General features: G+C 40.0%; 1 protein-coding gene across 1 annotated transcript in view; it reads right to left on the minus strand.

Annotated features, from left to right (window-relative positions):
* The window catches only part of GRIA2 (glutamate ionotropic receptor AMPA type subunit 2), an 81,510-nt gene that overhangs the window by 4,556 nt on the left and 60,394 nt on the right, over window positions 1-16,560 (minus strand). Inside the window, exons 7-12 of the mRNA XM_081021422.1 lie at window positions 10,091-10,258; window positions 9,743-9,847; window positions 8,681-8,791; window positions 7,441-7,647; window positions 6,605-6,975; window positions 2,575-2,773 (exon numbers count right to left, since the gene is read on the minus strand). Coding sequence (XP_080877548.1) covers window positions 2,575-2,773; window positions 6,605-6,975; window positions 7,441-7,647; window positions 8,681-8,791; window positions 9,743-9,847; window positions 10,091-10,258 — 1,161 coding nt within the window. The remainder of the gene's footprint in view (window positions 1-2,574; window positions 2,774-6,604; window positions 6,976-7,440; window positions 7,648-8,680; window positions 8,792-9,742; window positions 9,848-10,090; window positions 10,259-16,560) is intronic.

The following is a 16,560-nucleotide window of genomic DNA, read 5'->3' on the forward strand; positions in this document are numbered from 1 at the left end:
TGGCTTAAAGGTATCTTTAAGATGCTATAAGACTCTTCATTGTTTCAAGGAGTAGAATAGTAAGGCTTAATCAGATCAGAGAAAACCTCTTCCCTATTGAGTCCACCATGGCCTATACAGTACTCCTAAAAGCCATGGTACATATACCAAAATTGCATGGAGGTTTAGCACATTGAGGAGACAAGTTGCAAGAAATGAGTTGCATTTATCATGCAAAAGCTACATTCAAAGAGATAGCCATGTGGGGACATTGTAGGTGGGGTGGGGGTGGGGGCTCACTGAATAGATGCAGAGAGTTAAGTGTTCTCTCCCTCCTCTTCACATGGGCCAGATTGGAATGCAAATAGGTCTAGGCCAATTTGGATCATTAAGGCTACATTCCTATATTACCTGGGAGTAAACTCCATGGAACTAACTGTGACATACTTCTGAGCAGACACCTGCAAGTAACTGAATGGCAGACATGCTTAAATGAATGGAATGTGTGGTGTGGGAACAGGTTAAGAAAAAAACTGCAGTTCAAAACCCTCCTCTCAATATAAACAAAGTCCAACTGTCTTGGAAAGATTGGTCTTGCCTGCTCCTAGTCCTCCTCTCTGACAGCCAGCTCTGCCCATCTTTCTTAAAACTTATTATTGCAATGGGAAAAGGGCGATCCGCCAGCAGCGGAAGCAAGCCCTATAGCAAGAGAGTTTTGTGCTTGATGTGAACAGAGACTATTCTTAATTCCAGGAAGACTCGAAGTTATATTTTCCAATGCCTCTTGGAACTGACTTGGAAAGACAATGGACCTTGTCTGGTAGTGATGGACGTTGTATGAGTGCCTAGGTCTTTAAAATGAGCCTATTAAACTTCCTTGCCCACCTCTGCTGCTGTTAAAGTACCTCATTACTGGCTTCCCCCATCATTTTGCAGGAGAAAAGGGGAACCATAAAACTTTATAGCATTGTCCTCTATGAATTTGCCTAAACCCTTTTAACTTCAACCAAGTTGGTGGCCATCACTGCATCTTGTAGTACTGAGTCAGTAATTAGTAACATGCCCATGGCAAAATCTTACACAACCGATCATTGGAATTTCCCCGCAAACTATGGCTTCTAGAAGGAGCTCCCCTATGTATTAGAATTTACAGTAAAGCACAGGAGAATAGGCAGTTTATGAATTGAAATAATTGAACTGACAATTGGATAGGTTGTGAAGCATCAAACAACGAAGTAATACGTTGCCAGTAATTTCCTCTGTGGTTCCCCACATTCACACCAGACAAAGCTTCCGGACAGTAACCAAGGGTATATCCCACTTCTATTACAGCTTTCTACCTTTGGGGCTGCAAAGACCATAAATCAATCTGTTTTAGCAGTGTGCTCCATTTATATTCATTATGCTGTTTTCATTAAAGAGTGCTCTTTCCTAGAGACACTCAATTAAGAATTTCAATTATGAAGGATTTGTCAAATTAATTAGCAATCTACATATCTAGTTGGCCATCAGATAACGTTCCCATTTTGTCTTACTACGATCTATTATTCTCAAAATGAGATTCTATAATTAGCATGTCATTTACAGAAATAACTCAAAACTGTACTAAAATTTGAGTTGCGATCGCATGCAGTAGAACTTCAGCCGTGAAGTAGGTTTGAAGTCTGAACTGGATGATGGCCCCAAAGTCTCCTAATACCCATCAGTGTGATTAAAAACAAACAAACCATGCATCAATGTTGCAAACTGTGTAAAGTAAGAGTACAGTGGTACCTCGGGTTACATACGCTTCAGGTTACATACGCTTCAGGTTACAGACTCTGCTAACCCAGAAATAGTACCTCGGGTTATGAACTTTGCTTCAGGATGAGAACAGAAATTGTGCTCTGGCAGCACGGCAGCAGTGGGAGGCCCCATTAGCTAAAGTGGTGCTTCAGGTTAAGAACAGTTTCAGGTTAAGAACAGACCTCTGGAACGAATTAAGTACTTAACCCGAGGTACCACTGTATGTATGTATGCATACATTAGATATTTCTGAGATATTTTAAAGCTAGACTTTAGCTATTGCATTTATTTATTACTTTCAAACAACAACAAATTTTGAACAAAATGCAAACGTTACAGATCTGAAACCTACATACACATTTCCTTCTGCTGCTATTGTTGTTGAAACCCACATAACATGATGGAGACGTACAATTTCTCCTTCATACTTTCCACACCTGTTAGGTAAAGGTAAAGGGACCCCTGACCATTAGGTCCAGTCGCGGACGACTCTAGGGTTGCGTCACTCATCTTGCTTTATTGGCCAAGGGAGACGGCGTACAGCTTCCGGATCATGTGGCCAGCATGACTAAGCCGTTATATCCAAGGAAGTCATGGCTTATATTAAATGCAAGTGAGCTGTCCTCTTTATTTCAGCTCTGCAGGGAGTTACATTTGGCACCCGAATTACTAGTTGGCACTCATTTAGAACATGCATTGAATTATTAAATCACAACACCAAGAATGGATCTTATTTATTACTTAATTTCAGAAAAACGCAGAGAAGGAGGGGGAAACCTTTAATATTTCAGACCAAAAGAAGACTCTTACCCTAAAGAATTCTTTTGTTGAGCCGGAATCTAATGTCCCATAAGCGATTTCTGATTGTTTAGACAAATCCTCGGCACTCTCAATGGGAGATACCATCCTCTCTACCGTCAGGAAGGCAGCTAGGTTAGCCGTGTAGGAGGAGATTATGATCAGGGTAAAGAACCACCACACACCTCCAACAATGCGCCCAGACAGGGATCTAATAACAAGTATGAAATGGATTTGTAAAATGAAATGAATGTCCTGAAAGGAATACAAGTCACCAGGTTTATGTATATGCTGCATTGTGTAACGCAGAGAAATGTTGGTTTTTCCTTTCTACCTTAAGTGTGTTTTTTCTCTCCTCTCAGTTTCAATGCATGCTACTGAAATGGGAAATTAAAAACATACTATAGTTTTGCTAGGATAATTTTACTCAGCTCAAGTGGTGTCACTAAATTCAGGACTCTGTCTTGAGATAATGTACGGAAGCAAAGTACTAGCTCATCAGTCCTTCACTGGTCGGAGGACCCTGGAAAAGAAAGCTGCTTAGATAACATTATAGCCATATTTTAAAAAGTAAGGTTTTCGTGATAACTCAGGTGAATTTTTTTGTGACAGCTCAAGCACATATACAAGAAAGTCAGGCAAGATCAATTATAGGCTTTTGGGTCTACATTTTCCCATTTCCACCAGATCATGTCTACTATGTAAAAATCAACAGTTTCAGCTGCAATGGATTCAGTGGTATAACCTATATTTTGACTGAATAAAATAAGAAGGAATGGCCTTGGTACAAAGTCCCATATGCTCTCCATTGTACTCCTTTAGAAAATCCTAGCAGGAAGGGCAGATGCAATTGAACAATCAAACATATACCACAAGAAGCAAGAGAATTGTTGGACTGGGAAGCCTAATTTTGGGACCACACCATTCACATTTAAGTTTAGCTTTTCAAACAATTACTGCCATGCACTGCATTCATACTTATGTGAATTGCTCAAAAATAAAATGTACATGAACAACTGACAATCAAAATAATAATCTAAGTCCTTACAGAAATACAAGACAATATATAAGCAACAGAACAACCCTTGATTCACCTTTCTAAGTGTTTCGGAAGAGCTGCTAGCAACATGGCCTATTGTGACATCACTTTAAAAATGTGTAAAACTTTCTTTGGAAGTCTTGCATTTTCTGATTAATATTAATGTTTCATTCTGGGGCCAGGAGTTTTGTTTAGGGTTTTTTTTTGGGGGGGGGGGCGGAAGATGAGCAGGCAGAGATGTTGCTGTTATTAATTTTTTGTTATAATTTATGAGGAAATTGTTCAATTTGGCTGTGTACTTTTTGATGTTTCACTTACTGTTTATGACTACTTTTGTTACATTTGTAATTATGCATTTCTTTTCATGTTGTAAGCTGCCTTGAGCATGGTTTTAACTATGGGTAGGCAAACTAAGGCCCGGGGGCCAGATCCAGCCCAACTGCCTTCTAAATCTAGCCTGCGGATGGTCTCAGAACCAGTGTGTTTTTACATGAGTAGAATGTATGCTTTTATTTAAAATGCATCTCTAGGTTATTTGTGGGGCATAGGAATTCGTTCATTTTTGTTTTCAAAATATAGTCCGGCCCCCCACAAGGTCTGAGGGACAGTGGACTGGCCCCCTGCTGAAAAAGTTTGCTGACCCCTGTTAACTATGGAAAAGCAACATACAAATAAAATGATTTATGCATGCATGTATCCTGTAGAGGGGAAAGCCCTACTAGGAGGCTCCCATAGAAATGATTTGGCAAAAATCGGGAATGTGGCCAAATTTCTTGCAATCCCATGTGGCTGCCAGTTGGAAGCTCTTTCTTACAAGCAACGCTCTAAGCAGAAGAACTTTGCCATTCATATCTGCCATAATGTGTGCTGGATCCTCAGGCCAGCATCTTGTGCATTGCCAGCACAAACATCAGCATGCCAAGTCAGGGGCGCACTGAATTCACTGTGGCTCCACGGGCACAGGATTGCATCCTAAGAAGCTTTTAGATGTTACTGCTTCAGCTTGGAGCACTGACATGAGAGAGAGAGCTTTTCAGCAGCATTCAAGTGAGCATAACAACCTTTTTCTTTCCTGGTGTACTTATATCACTTTTCAGAAAATAAAAAAGGAAATATTTTTACATGCATAGTTCTTAATTCTTTGACTGACACCCTTTGGGACTACTTAAAATTATAAAGTTCATTTTATTGCCACTCAAGCACATTGGAGTCAGCAAACTCGTAATATGCTTGTTTTAACAACCAGAAATGGATGCTAGCACGCCTCTCCCCTGAAGGCAATGTTCTGTCTTGTCTAGGTCAGTCATAAATTTGAATATAGAGAGCTACTGTAACATAATTGCTAAGAGACTGCGTTCTGAATCATTTTAAAAATCCCCCTTAAAAATTTATGCCATGAACTCACTTGTTGGCTTTAGGCAAGGCTCTCTCTCTTTCAGCCTCTCTCCCCATCTGTAATTTGAGTATAACAAATATTGGCTGGCCTTACATGGTTGTTGTGTGCATTACAGTAAGACAACATGCTATATAAATGCGAAGTTTTAAATTTTTGACTTGGCTAGATCTGTTTTATCATATTAATTAGACCTATGCTCTAACCTGCATATTTAGCTTCAAGGTGGCACATACTGCAAATTGTTTTGCAGCTGATCTCTCATTTCACGATCTTCCCAAACCTTTCAGTGTCTACTTTGTCAGGCATTAATATTTATGAAATTTTAATTTGCTTTTCAGTTAGGATTTAGAGTATCTATTAATAGATACTGGTTTAACTCCTGGTCTAGTTTTCTAAATAAGCAAAACCTGTGTTAAAAGTTGGGTTATTTATAACATTCTCTAAAATTCACTTTTCCAAATATGGATACTGAAAGGGAGAAAGCCAGATTCCTCTACCACAGATATACTAAGATGTCCTAAATATCAGACACCAGTAAGTTGCTTGCTAAACAATGCATTCTTACTTCCATTTCCTTGAATGAATTCAGTACTGGCCCCAGAATTTAGAAGTCTGTGATCAAGCGGGGTGCTAACCTGGAAGATGTGATGGGGCCATGCAACTGAGAATTTTATTTCTGATCTTTTTTGAAATACACTATAAAAAAGTGAAAATGGTAGCACTGCTATGATGGTTGGGTCCTCTGTTGAACCCTAGCCAATGCCCAAACTTGCCACCCTCTGGGCCAAGTGCTAAATGAATTTCAGCTTTGATGCAGTTCACATACTCAAAATGATGCATCAACAGGTGCCCAACAGAGCTGTTGAGCTTAGGCTGCAGAAGGGTAATGGAATAGCTGATAACACTACAAAAGAAACATGTAAAAAAAGCATGGGCATAATAAATTATAATTTGAGCTGCAGTTACTCGTGGCTTAAAACCAAATACCAAGACCAGAATCTAAGTTTCTAAAAATGAAAACAAAACAAAACAAATCACCCCGGATTTTCTCTCTCTCTCCAGGATAAAGTAACTACACACTCTTGCCAAGTTTGTTGTACCTGGTTCACATGACTATTGAGTTATCAGAATACCTTTCTATTTTCTATTCCAGTGATTTTCCTGAAAGGAGATGGGGAGTTTAAGCAATAGGCAGAATGCCGTGCAAAATGGCTTGTGGAGGGGAAAGCACTCCTTCCACAGCTCATTAATTGTGTGTTACCCTTTTTCCCATTACAGCATCTGTGAAATCAATGCACCGTTGGCTGTGAATGGGAATATGCAGCAAAAACACGGTACCCCTCCAAGAAGGCATGGAATGAGGGGGACCTCATGCATTTTATGGCCTCTGCATGGTGCATATAAGTCCACTAGGGCAAGGCAGGACCGATGCTCAATTGAACAGCCCACTGGCCTGCATCGGGAGAAGTTGTTTCCATCTAAAGGGCTGTGGATGATTTTGAAAAACATGTCAACAGCTGGCATTTCTTGAGATTGAATCTATATGCACCATGAACTTCCAGAGTGAGACCCAAAATGCACAAAGCTGAAATGGGTGTGTAACCAACCTTGGCGAAATATCGCATCCTTGCTGCATAAAGGCACCCAAGGAAAACCAGAGACTATTAAATATCCCAAATTCATTAGTTGATTCGTTACTTTGCGATGGTCTTCCATCTTCAAACTCCTCAGTGTGCCACTCGTATGGGCTAAATCTGCTGACCAGGAATAAAACAACACTGACCCCAATGTAGGCAAAAACTATGCACATCCAGATCTCATACGCTAAGGGATCAAGAAAGGAAAACACTCCTGGCTTGGACTTCTGAGGCTTCTTGATCATTATAGAGATACCAAGGCTCATAAAGGGCTTTGAGAAGTCAATCACTTCTTCTCTCACCAACGTTATAGTTAATGGAGCAATTGCAATATCGGCTTTCTGTAATGCAAGCAAAACAAAATAATAACTTATTCAATATTTAACAAGGGAATGACTTTATTGCTTTTGTGCATCGCAGATGAAGAATGCAACAGCAGGGACATGGGTAATACTAATTTCAACTCTAGCATCCTACTGAGGAATAAACTACTAAGCAATCTGCCTACAATAGTCTACTTCCTGACATACACGGTACCACGTGGCTTCACTTTTATCATGCAAATGATACCTCTTTATAATCACACACCAAACATTGTCAGGCCACAGCCCCTGAATGTTTAGGACATTTGAGTGCACAGAAGTTTTGATTTGGAGGAAAAGGTGATGAAATGCAGAGATATTGACCTCTTTTCAAACGCCCATTTAAGTCTCACTTGGATCCACGCAAACAGCTGTGATACCAACACGCGCTAACCTGATCTCTGTTAGTCATAGCTACTTGCAATGGTTAAAAACGTCTCTTACCCCATAAACAAGTTCTCCAACCATTCCATTCCAGATTTTTGTTTCTGCATCCCTGGCCCCATACTTGCGATCCCCAACAATTGTGAGTTTGTACTTGAACCCACAGTGTTTGGCAATTTCTGCAGCTAAGTCCACACAGTAGCCCTCATAGGCATCATTTCCGTCAAGCAATTCAAAATTTTTTTTCTTCATAACATAGGGGGATTCCTGTACAGAGAAACTTGGCTTTAGCTAATCAAAAAAGGATGCCATGTTAGTCATCTATTCTTTGTGTACAGGGTTGGAAGTACATTGAATAAAACAATTTTTAAAAAACTTGTATTTCCCCCCTGAAACATTCAGGATTGTTTATTTATCCATCATCACAATAACATTTCTTCACAGTTGCAGCAAGCCTTACAGGTAGAGAGGCGTTTTCAAAGGTGCATTCATAATTCTCATCAGCATTAATAAACTGTATGTTGACAAGTAAAGAAAGAGTTTTAAAACTTTTTATTTAGATAGCCTTCTAAAAAGAGAGAGCTGCATTGGATCATTCCTGCTTATTCCATAGTATTTCACACCTCTGTTACCACCAGACCCACAACTGATCATATAAAACTTACAATAAATATAGCTGTTTAAAAAAAAAAAATCTTACCACCATCAAAAGTTGACAAATTGTTGGTTCCTTTAATATATAATCCAGAACAGTTAAGCCTTGAATGAACAACTCTGAACAATGATTAGCTTACTAAGTAAACAACATTGACATTCCTACTATATGACTATATATGATTTTGCTATTTTAAAGTGATAAGGGAAAATGTCACATTCTTTTGCTTAGTGGATTGAAAGTGACTAGAGAGAAAGAGCTTTGCATTTGTTCCTGGCTTAACAACCTCTATCATGTAACAATTTTAGCACAAAATCAAAGCACAGAGTCCTGCTACAACAGAATAATGCTTCCTTGAAATTGGTTCCCTTGAAATTTTGTTTCATTTTTTTTTAAAAATCTTATCCACCACAAATCCTGCTATTTAAATAAATAAATCAATAAATAAAAGCAAAGGCATGTTTCAAAATCCTCCAAACCTGCAGCAACAGGCAATGGCACCGAACACTTTCCTCTTGTTCCTCAACCTTTCACAAATACACAGGAATAAAGTCAACTAGGCATGACTTATTCCAATATAGACCAAGAATGAATGATAAGGTTGCAATTTAGACTATCCATTTCACAAAAAACGTGTTTAATTACCAAAATAGTTGTGACAATAATAGTCTTATTCTCTAATCCCGAGGATTCATTGCAAGATGGACATTCAATTGGATTCACAACCATTCTGTCCACTTCACTCCAGTATCCAATCTGAAAAAAAGTTGCAGGTTGTATTCAGGGCAAATAAATGCATATTTTTGTTTAGAAGCATGATTTTTGATAAATTGCATTCACATACCCAATTCCTGCCTAAAGCTGTAATTAAGAACTAATAATAGTTGCTTTTATTTTTTATTCAGAAGTCCCTTGAACGTAAAATGAATTCCTCATTCCCACATTGATCCATAGTTTAAAGGTACGGTAAGTCATAGTTTAAAATGCACTATGATTTAACATGAATATGCAGCATGCTGGCAGGTACAGCTCAATCATGCCTGCTTTGTTCCTTTTCCACTCTTACTTATTCCCAGCTGGGATGAAACAAATCACAGGGCTGGCTTTGTGTTTACATGTGAACTAGCATCCACGGTGTCCCCTACCGCTAAAGAAACAAAATAAGCTGGCTTCTTATTGAGGTCTCTTTGGAGAGACCACAAAAAAGGTTCACAGTTAACGCTCCAGTTTGTGTCCTCTTGGCTTTGGACAAGGAAGAGTAGGAAAAGAACAAAGGGCATATGACTGAGACATGTGAACCAGCATGCTGCTCATTTGCAGTAAACAATAATTTTCTATTGTTTACTAAATGACTTCCTGAGGTATGCAAACCAGATCCTGGTTACATTTCAGGATAAAAAATTCAGAAAATTCTACCATTTTCAGAGAGTTCATTATCTTTTTAAAAGCTAAATTTTACCACAAGTACTCCCTCTTACTTTTAAGTGTAAACATGAAAGATGTAAAGTAAAAGAATATAAACTATACTGAAAGACTCTACTTACCTTAAATTATTATCTTTGTTACATTTTTTTTAAAAAAAACATTTTTATATCTCTACAGATAGGCATTTAATTGCATTATATCCGTATGTTCTGCATTAAGATACCTCCTTTTTAAAATACCACTTAGCAGGAAAGAACAAAAAGCAGGCAGAACCAAAATTACCTTCCGGGGACCAGTACTTTTGAGTTCCATGACATTTATTGTATAGTTAATTCTCTTTCCATTCTGATCAAACTTTATGTTTCCTGATAGCCCTTCCACCTGAACCTATGTGGAATAAGGATGGAAAGGATGGTAAAGTTAAACTAATTTGTCCACAAAATACATTTCATATCAACTGAATTTTCATTTGTGCTGAGGACTGTTTTCTACAGATAATAGTCATTTTCTGCATTGCTGAGAAGTCCCCACAGAAGTGTTAAATACACAGGTTGACTGGTCTTCCTTTATTTTTATTTTTAATGTTGAAGACATTCAGAGATCATTTAATACACAGTAATTCCACAATACCTGCTTCAGTGCCCTTTCTATTTCTACACCATGTGACCAAGGCACTGCTGGGTTTGCAAGACAGTCTCCAGCATTTCCTCTTCTGGTAATCTCAATCCTTTGTTTACGCAAGTTACGGAAAGCTTCAGTCATCACTTTGACAGCATCATAGGTCAGAGCTGATGTGTACTGAAAAGGAGCAAATATAATTCATTAAGCACAAGTTAAGAAAACTATCCTTCAGTACTTATTTGTAACTGATTGCATCAATTAAAAGAGAAGGGAGGAAAGTAAAGATCATTTCCACACCCTTTGAGGTTATATTTTTCCACAATGCATACAACTGATTTAGTTCAGTGAGTATTTCTTATCATTACCCAACACTGGGGGAGCTGCTGAGGGTGAAGAACCTGCAGCCATCCAGATGCTGTCATTGGTCATGCTGTTGAGAGAGTCCATCAACATCTGGAGGTCACCTCATTGGTAAGCCCATCCTTTATGCTAATTATGATTCAGTTCTCCAAGTAGCATCACTCATGTAGCCAAAATTACAGCAGTTGTACACAATGGGGTCGTATAATTAGATGTGGGGTAACCCTAAGAATATAAGAAGAGCCTGCTGGATCATCTAGTGGCTCATCTAGTCCAGCATTCTGCTTTCACAGTGGCCAATCAGATGCAAGAAGGACCCAAGCACAAGACATCCAGCCCATCTTGGACTCTGTGGATCCTGTAGCTGAGACTGTCTTGAGTGACAGATGGGGGAGAGGGAGATATGAGGATACGTGGATATGTGGTGTTGAGCCTGGGCAGAGGTGAGCAGGTTGGGGGAAAGCAGAATGATCATCAAGCTCACCTTGCTCATTGGTGCTTGGCAAATGTGTGGCGATGAGCAAAAGTTGGTCCCTACAGCAAAGCAGAACAGCTCCCATACGCTATCTTTCATTGCCAGCCCTTAAGGTTGAAAGTTCTCCTAGTGGTGATGAGGTTGACAGTTCAGCATACAGTCCTAACTAATCTAACCCCATGAGCAATGACAAGGGGAGCAGCAGCTGCCAGCAGCTCCCTGAGAAAATCACACCGGAAAGTCCCTGGGTCCTAGATTCAACAGGAGCTAGGCACTGTGCAACATGCTGCTTTATCCACCCTCCAGCTATGGTATCAAAGGAGAGGACTTGGCAGCCCAGTCCTAGGCATGGTGAACTCTCATCAGCCTCAGCCAGCATCAGGGATGATGGGAGATGGAGTCCACAACATCTGGAGAGCGCCACATTGACAACCCCTGATGTTGAGCTAAGTCTACAGCCTTTCTCATCCTTGGGTCCCCAGATGTTTTTGACCTACAACTCCCATCATCCCTGACCACTGGTCCTGTGAGCTAGGGATCATGGGAATTGTAGGCCAAAAACATCTGGGGACCCAAGGTTGAGAACCACTGAGCTAAGAGGATAGACTCAGCATAATGTAAAGTATAATGTAAAGCCCAGTGTTCCTAACCATAATCTATAGAAAGTTAGGATTTGAAAATAATTCTTTAGAATCTTGCAGCGGCTGCTCAACAGCTGGAAGCATGAAAATCTTGTTCACACAGATACTTCAATTTTCTGCACCTCGTAAAGATTTAAAGAGTCTGCCATCATTTGGATATTTTTTTCTTGTAATAACAGAAATGTTTTGCCACACTTACAGCGTGCCTAATAAGACAATGATTTAGTGAAACTGGCCTTCCTATAGTTTTTATTATATCAGAATATACAAGTTCACTTTCCCTACTTAAAAGCTCCCAGGAGAGAATTTTCAAGAGTTTTGTAAAGTCTGCATCTAATACTTGGAGAGGAGTTTGTGTTTCAGGGCCAATAACGAGATGCCAACCTTTAGTGCAGTTTGAAGATTAACTGTAAAAAATCTAGTTGTAATACAAACAGCCAACAGTAAATACTACTGGGAACATGTACAGGGTGTTTGCTTCATCAGTTTGCACAAAAAAAAACCTAAAAGCTATGGCAAGGTTTTATTATGGCACTTGATCTTAAGCTCCTGGTTCAGGCATCATGCCAGCGAATGCCTTTTCCTTGTATAATCTTGTTCCTTGTCATTTTCAGCCTACCAGACTCCTGTCACTGCATCAACTTCCGCTAGTATTGGAATCCAGCAGTAGCATGAATGGTGAACATCTGTTTATCCTTTCACCTTAAACAGAAAGGGCGTGGGTCAGAAGACTCCTATGGATGAGATGATACATTTCAGGAGTCGCTCCCATGGTGAAAAAAATTCCCCACTTGAGTATCTATCTTAGACACCCCCACAGAGGGGTGAACTATCTACTTTGAGCAACTTCCTTTTCTATCCAGAAAAGCAAAGCCGGCACTATAACGCAATGGGGTGTTTGTGTGCTCAGAAGCATTTACGGCTGCCATCTGCCCTTCTCTCTTGATCACGTATTCATTGATCATGTATGGAGTACAGTATAGATCAAAATTTTCCAAATTTAATCTTTTGCTGGAATGATTTAGCGTTGCTTGCTCGGAGACTAGTCAGTAACTAAATTATGCTAGAGCACACCGCTGAGATAGGCAATTTCTCCTGCTGCTACTGTAATCACTTATATGCACCCTGAAATAACTGCAGTCTTGAGGCAAATATAAAATGGTTTATGACGCGTAGTCCTAGCTAGTATTAATTACAAAACAGTAGGGTGGTTTATTTTCTAGGCCTGTGACCTTTATACAAAGTTAAGTGTATGGATGTAATATTTTCATCCCTGTATACACTGATTAATGATTCAAGAACAAAGTGTCAGTATTAAAAAGTGTAGCACAAGGCTTTAGATTTATTCTGTGGTTGCTCTTTCCTATCATTTCCTAATTGCCCAAGTAGATCTCGTAGTGTTTTATCCCATTTTCTCAAAACCCTAAATGCATCTGCATGGAAATAGGATATTAGCAGAGCTGCAAAAGTAGAAGATGCTCTTGCCCAGTCCCTTGAACTAAGGTTCAACATACTGGGTCATCTGTGTCTTTTAATAAAATTGAGCAGTTTCTAGCCTGCTTGCCAAGTAGTTGAAGCTCATGTCCTTCCTCCAGGTGCTCTGTGATGCAACAGCAGAAGTAGTCGTAGGTGTGGTGATGCCACCACACCTCCTAAGCTGCTGTCAAAGCTTGTGGCTTTAAATTGTGTTTTTGAAAAGAAGGAGAAAGGTCACACTTTAAACGCATAACCCACTTCTCCCAAATCATTTCGTGCACATCATAGCTCAATGGCCAAACATTACAGAATGGATAGGACTCTTACCACTGAACTACATTCTGGCTGGTTACATTCCAGCTATGCAAAAGCCCAAAGTTTCTATACACACACAAACCACACACCCCTCCATCCAGGGAAGCAAGAGACATGTTCACAGTTCACAGACCCATTCCAGCCAGGCAAAAGCAATCAGGGAGAAGGATTGGTGTAGTCTGTAGAAAGTCCCAAGGGCCACATAGACAGGCCTGGAGGACCACATTCTCAAAACAGATTTACACTAGCATTTGCTTCAACCTAAGTATGGGCATGCATCTAAGAAGGAGCATATAAATGAAAGGCATTGGAAATTACAGCCCCTGCTCGGGGCAAGGAGGGCTAGAGCAATCTCAGCATCACTTCAGGGGTGTGTGGGGTGGACACAGGGGGAATGTAACACAGCCCAGGGGAGGATATGGAAGAGACTGACTGGCTCCCCCCTCCCATCGCCACCTCCTCTTCCTCCACAGGTGCCACTTTCTGCACAGTCCTGGGCATGCGTGGAAGGGAGGGTATTTGCTACTGCAGTCATTTCCAGGTTCTGCTGCAAGCACCAAAGAAGGAAGAGAAATAAGACCATGGGATGGGCCAAGGCAGCTTTACCACTTAGGGAACATGTGTCTGATCAGGCTGTGTAAGTCCTATGCCTGATCAGGAGAAATCCTCCCTGCCTGCCTTGCCCTGCTCTATTAATATAGTCAGTTTCACAACCCTAAAACAAAACAAACAGCAGTGGGGAGGTTGAGTTCAAATTGTTCCAGAAGATAAAATAATTAATTGAGGAGTTTAAGATCATACAAAATGTTGCCAGACACCCACTGGGAGCAAAGATGAGAAGCCAGACAATTCCCCCCCCCCCATCTTTCCAAGAATTTGATTCCCTGAAATATGCAGCTTCAAACTTTATTTGCCCTTCCTCATTGCAGAACCAATCCCTTCCTCATTTTCAAACACCCTCCCCTTTTCCATCTTTCCATCTTTTTCTGGCTGGCCAGGTCCAAGCTCAAATCCCACTTCTTTCATTGCAAAACTCACACAGAGATAGCAAATTAAATATTTGGAAGAAAGTTTTCAAATGCATCAGGACACTGCAGGTGTGTTGCTGTACCCTGAGAAGTGGCATCCGAAAAACCATTACACTGACGTTGATGTCGTACCTAAGTAACATTTGGTCATGATTGTAAAATGGAGGGCAGCACAACCTTTCCACAGATGTAAAAGTCAAAGATGGGGCAAGGGAGGGCCAAACAGATCTGATGCCATTTCCATCAATAAGCATAATATTATCATACTGCTAGTTTACATGGCATGTCCAGTGGAAGAAAAAGGCAATAACTGGGGAGGGGAAGCATAAAACTAGTCTGAGAAATTCTGGAGAAAAGAGTCAGAAGTAGTGGCCTTATGAAAAGTGTGACTGAGCCTCGTCTGCATTGCTGAGAGGCAAGAAGTAGCAATACTGGTAAAAAGCATCAATGGAAGGAAATAAGAGAAAGGATATGATGTCACAATCATCCTCCCCTCTCTAACTTTTGCTTAAAGCATTTTACAGGCAATTCTTTAAAATTTATTTTGCTTGTCTCAGAGGAAGCTGAACCATCCCTGCTTCCCTTTCTGCCTCTGACATATTCTTTTGATTGAAGAGGGTTCTAAATCACACATGCTGACAAAATAAATGCTACCTTACATCCTACCTTAAATAAATGCTGCCTTCAGGTAACCTTAAGACTGCAGTAGAGCAAAAAAACAACAACAAACCAACAGCAACCCGAAGCAACCATGCACTATAACAAAATTGCTTTTAAATTAATGTAAACTGCTTGGAACATCTGGTTCCCACCATGATTACTGTTAGGCTGTGTTAAAAATGCCTCCACTGAAACAGAAATCTATTGACAAGCAGAGAGCTGAAGTTCTCCATTTTAACAGCTCGCCTTATTTCAGAGGAGATGACATTCTGGCAACTGGCTTTTCAGTCACATTATCCAGGAAAAAAAGTGCTTTACTTGTGCTGCCTTATCTCTTATATTCAGAGACAGAAAATCTGTGGTTGACTCAGAAGGATATCGTAGATCACTGTACAACGAAGGTGGCAGACCTACCTCTGTGTGAGAGGGAATTCTACAACTTATACAATTCTATAATTAATCTATAATTATCTGTGGCCTCCTTGTGTGGGTGGAGTTTTTAAATCCTGCCTTTTCAAAATAGCTTTGTCTTTAAGATTCTTGTTTTCTTTTATGCCAGTTTTAAAGAATGAGTCTATTTATATATTGCAACTTGCTTTGAGTTACCTTGCAAAGAAGATCAACCAATACATTTAATAAATAACAACAACAACGTAGGGGCTACCACAGAAAATGCTATTTCCTGGCTCACTCCCCCAGCCCCACACACTCTGAGGGTGGTAGCATTACCAAGAGGGCAACCTCTGCTGAGAGGGTCTGTAGGGAAGAACTTGGTCTTTCAGACTTTGGGGCTTTAATAATCTAAGGAATCCCAAACTATGCTGTAGTAGTAAAGCGATGTGCCATCATATGGTGACCTGCACTATCATTGGTTCATTCTGTGCAGGCCACTTACCAATCTCTCTGCATAGGCACAGCAGAAGATTGTGCAAACTGGGACCTGTGAGATGGCAGACTGAAAATCAATGGACCCTTCTCTCTCTCTTTCTTTTATCTACAACAATAGAAATAAATTACTATAGCGCAAGGGACAGAGTCTGCAGGACTTTCATTCCTTTTTCCACCAACGTTTTAAGAAATCAAAAGGGGAGGTAGTTTGAATCCTGAAAAATATAATGTTAGAAACAAACTCTGAAGACTGTTCTAAATAAATAAACAATACTCCCTTTAAAATGCATTTTTTGAGGGTGTGAATTGGGTTGGAAATGTCTCTTTCCATTTAGTACTATATCTCACATCCTTGTGTTGTAATATGACATACTGATTTATGTCAGTCATATTCTATTGCTTATCGTGCTCACAACAGAAAGTGGCCTTGTGTGTTTCCTTGTGGAAATGTACTGAAGGGGAACTGGAGGCAACTTGAGGACAAGTAGTGATTGCTATCAAACGACGAGTCTGAATTGCAAAATATTTCTGGAGCTGTACTTTGGTACTGGGGTGAGGCTGTCATATTTCTGCTTCTCTGTACACACTATATCTTTAAAGCACATTCAAAGCACATTTCTCCCCTCAAAGAATTCT

The sequence above is a fragment of the Podarcis pityusensis genome (assembly GCF_964106645.2).
Source record: "Podarcis pityusensis genome assembly, chromosome: 9".
Taxonomy (NCBI): Eukaryota; Metazoa; Chordata; class Lepidosauria; order Squamata; family Lacertidae; genus Podarcis; species Podarcis pityusensis.